Below are 2,437 nucleotides of genomic sequence, written 5' to 3' on the forward strand. Positions count from 1 at the left end.
AATTAGTGGTGGCAATCAAAGACTACATGTTTAAAAGAAATTGCTCAGAAACACATGATCAAAATATGTATATTCATGAAATATATAAATTGTATCAAGAAACTTATATTGAGACTGAAATTAAAGGAGATCACAATCAAGTATATATATAAAGTCTCTTAGACTAAATATAACTACTATTCTTACTATATATATATTTCAATACCATTAACTGATTCATTAAGATGAACACTATTGTTTACAACAATGCCCAACATAAGTGTATATTCATGAAATGCTTCTGATCACCTTTTATGTTTTCTTTGTTAATTACATGACTTGTTACACAATTTTATTTTATGTGATCAATCAATTTGCACACCAATTGTTTCACTAAGTAGCTAGCAACAGTACTACTCAGGCTTGATCATTCTGATCAGACAACCAATATTTTACAAGAAGATTAAGGTGCCCATTCCTAGGATTTATCAAGGACCCCAGTTCTTAAAACAAGTATGCATGTAACAACTGCATGTCAATCACCAGTTCTGTTGATAACAAGTCTGGTTACCCTGCTGTTCACAGGAGCTGGTGATCAGATATACCACACACCAATTAATAAACACAGCTGCAAGCATGTACTTGAAGCTATTTATTCTAGAGATTATTATTAAAAATTCAATTCATCTCTAGGCAAATTAAAGTTTTCCCTGATCGACTGCCATTAAATGACACTTGTAACACATGAACAAGTAGTGATCATAAGCATGTTGATGGATAAACCAGAAGTGCATGAAATAGATGCAAGGATATATTGATACTGATTAAAACTAACCTTGATTTATTGCTCTAGTCTCTCTCTCTCTCTCTCTCTCTCTCTGTGCCTTCCAAATCGACCACCTTGCTATGATTTCTGCTGCAAGATAAAGCTGAGAAAACCTGATTACATGCACTTTAGAACAACATTGGTTGGAAGGTGAGAAAGATAAGAAAATGAATAAGAAACACCCCCACATAGCTTTTCTTCTTATGTATTGATCTCATGTAGGCTTGCAAGCCCTTATAGTCTTTCAGCATAGTTAAGTAGAAGTTGTTCTATTCTCCCAAACAAATTTAACTTAGATACAAACATCATCAAAATGCAAGTGTGCTGAAAAAAGAAAAAGAGAATTAAAGAACCTCTCTGACTGAGATTCAAGGAGATGATCACAATATCTTCGTCGCTGGTCAAGAATCAGGATCCAACGAAGACGACGAGCCCTCTGAGGATTCGAGGCTGTGGTGCCGGGGAGCGGCGGCCTCCGGCGATTCCAGTGAAGATGTGAAGTCGCTAGAGCCTCCGGCGACGTCCCTTTGGCTGGCGAGGAGGTTTACCCCAAAAAGCCATACGCCCTTGTCCCTTGCCTGCCGGGCGCCGTCGCCGGGTGGGCGATCGTGAGCCAGCTCCGCGCCTCCGAAGATGCTGCGAGGTTGCACCTGGACTGGCCGCAGCACGGCGGGAGATGGAAAGAAAACTACCTGCGGCATGTTGGCGGTGGGCGCGACTACATTGTACAGTACTACGGCGGCCGGCGGCGCCGGCCGAGGCGCCTGCGGCATGAAGAATTGGCCCAAGGAGACGAGTCCGCGGAGAGGGAGGCTCTCCGGCCTCCGCCTCCAGTCTATAAAAAGCCGGTGGCAGCCGGACTCCCCGACCCCGCGGCCGAAGCAGACGGTGTCCCCGGTGCCTAGGCCCTTCTCCTTCACGAAGCGGCTCCACCCCTTGGTCAGCACGTAGCTCTGGCTGCTGCTCCAGTAGCAGTACCTGAAGCGCCACGACTCGCCGGAGGAGTCCTGGAAGCCGAGCAGCACCCCGCTCGGATCCGCACCGGCGCCCAGCGGGAGGTACTTCTCCGCGTGCTGCTTGGGGATCACCAGCCTGTTGAGCTTCCCCACGTCGCTCGGCGTCAACACCTTATCGAACATCCGCTCTATCTCCACACCCCAACAACAACCTGATGCACCTCCCTTCCGCTTGCAAGGGGCACGCTGCCTCCACACTTCTCCCTGCTTCGTCGTGATGGAAAACCCATCAGCTCTTCCATGCCCCAACTCCATCTCCTTCTAAAAACCCGACAAATCAAGAAATCAAGAATTGCAGGAGCTGGCTTCAGCAGCAGCTACGTACCAGAAGGGAGAGGCGAGGGTTTCCATTGACCTCTGGATAAAAAAAAAACTGCAAATTGGGTGGTCACTCAGCTTCTTACAATCCAAGCTTGGGTAAGTAATGGAAGCGCAGGGCAGTAAACTGTAAACAAACATGGATAGCAACAGTAGCGCTGTAAAGAGCATCTTGTGTTGTCCCTTTCATCGATGGCCTTGGGGGGTCCATTAGTGGGAGATGGCTTGTGATGAAAGAGAGAGAGAAGGAGAAGAAGAAGAAGAAGAAGAAGAAGAAGGAACCTGAGCCTAATTCTTC

General features: G+C 46.2%; 1 protein-coding gene across 1 annotated transcript; it reads right to left on the reverse strand.

Moving 5' to 3' along the window:
* Positions 1 to 1,069: 1,069 nt before the first annotated feature.
* Positions 1,070 to 2,188, reverse strand: LOC141846784 (B3 domain-containing protein Os02g0683500-like). The gene has a single exon (XM_074734835.1). It carries the CDS (start codon positions 2,074 to 2,076, stop codon positions 1,207 to 1,209), a length of 870 nt encoding a protein of 289 aa, XP_074590936.1. The 5' UTR covers positions 2,077 to 2,188; the 3' UTR covers positions 1,070 to 1,206.
* Positions 2,189 to 2,437: the final 249 nt, after the last annotated feature.

The sequence above is a fragment of the Curcuma longa genome, chromosome 15, assembly GCF_044706935.1.
Source record: "Curcuma longa cultivar G26 ecotype Majalengka, Jawa Barat chromosome 15, ITB_CL_G26_1.1, whole genome shotgun sequence".
Taxonomy (NCBI): Eukaryota; Viridiplantae; Streptophyta; class Magnoliopsida; order Zingiberales; family Zingiberaceae; genus Curcuma; species Curcuma longa.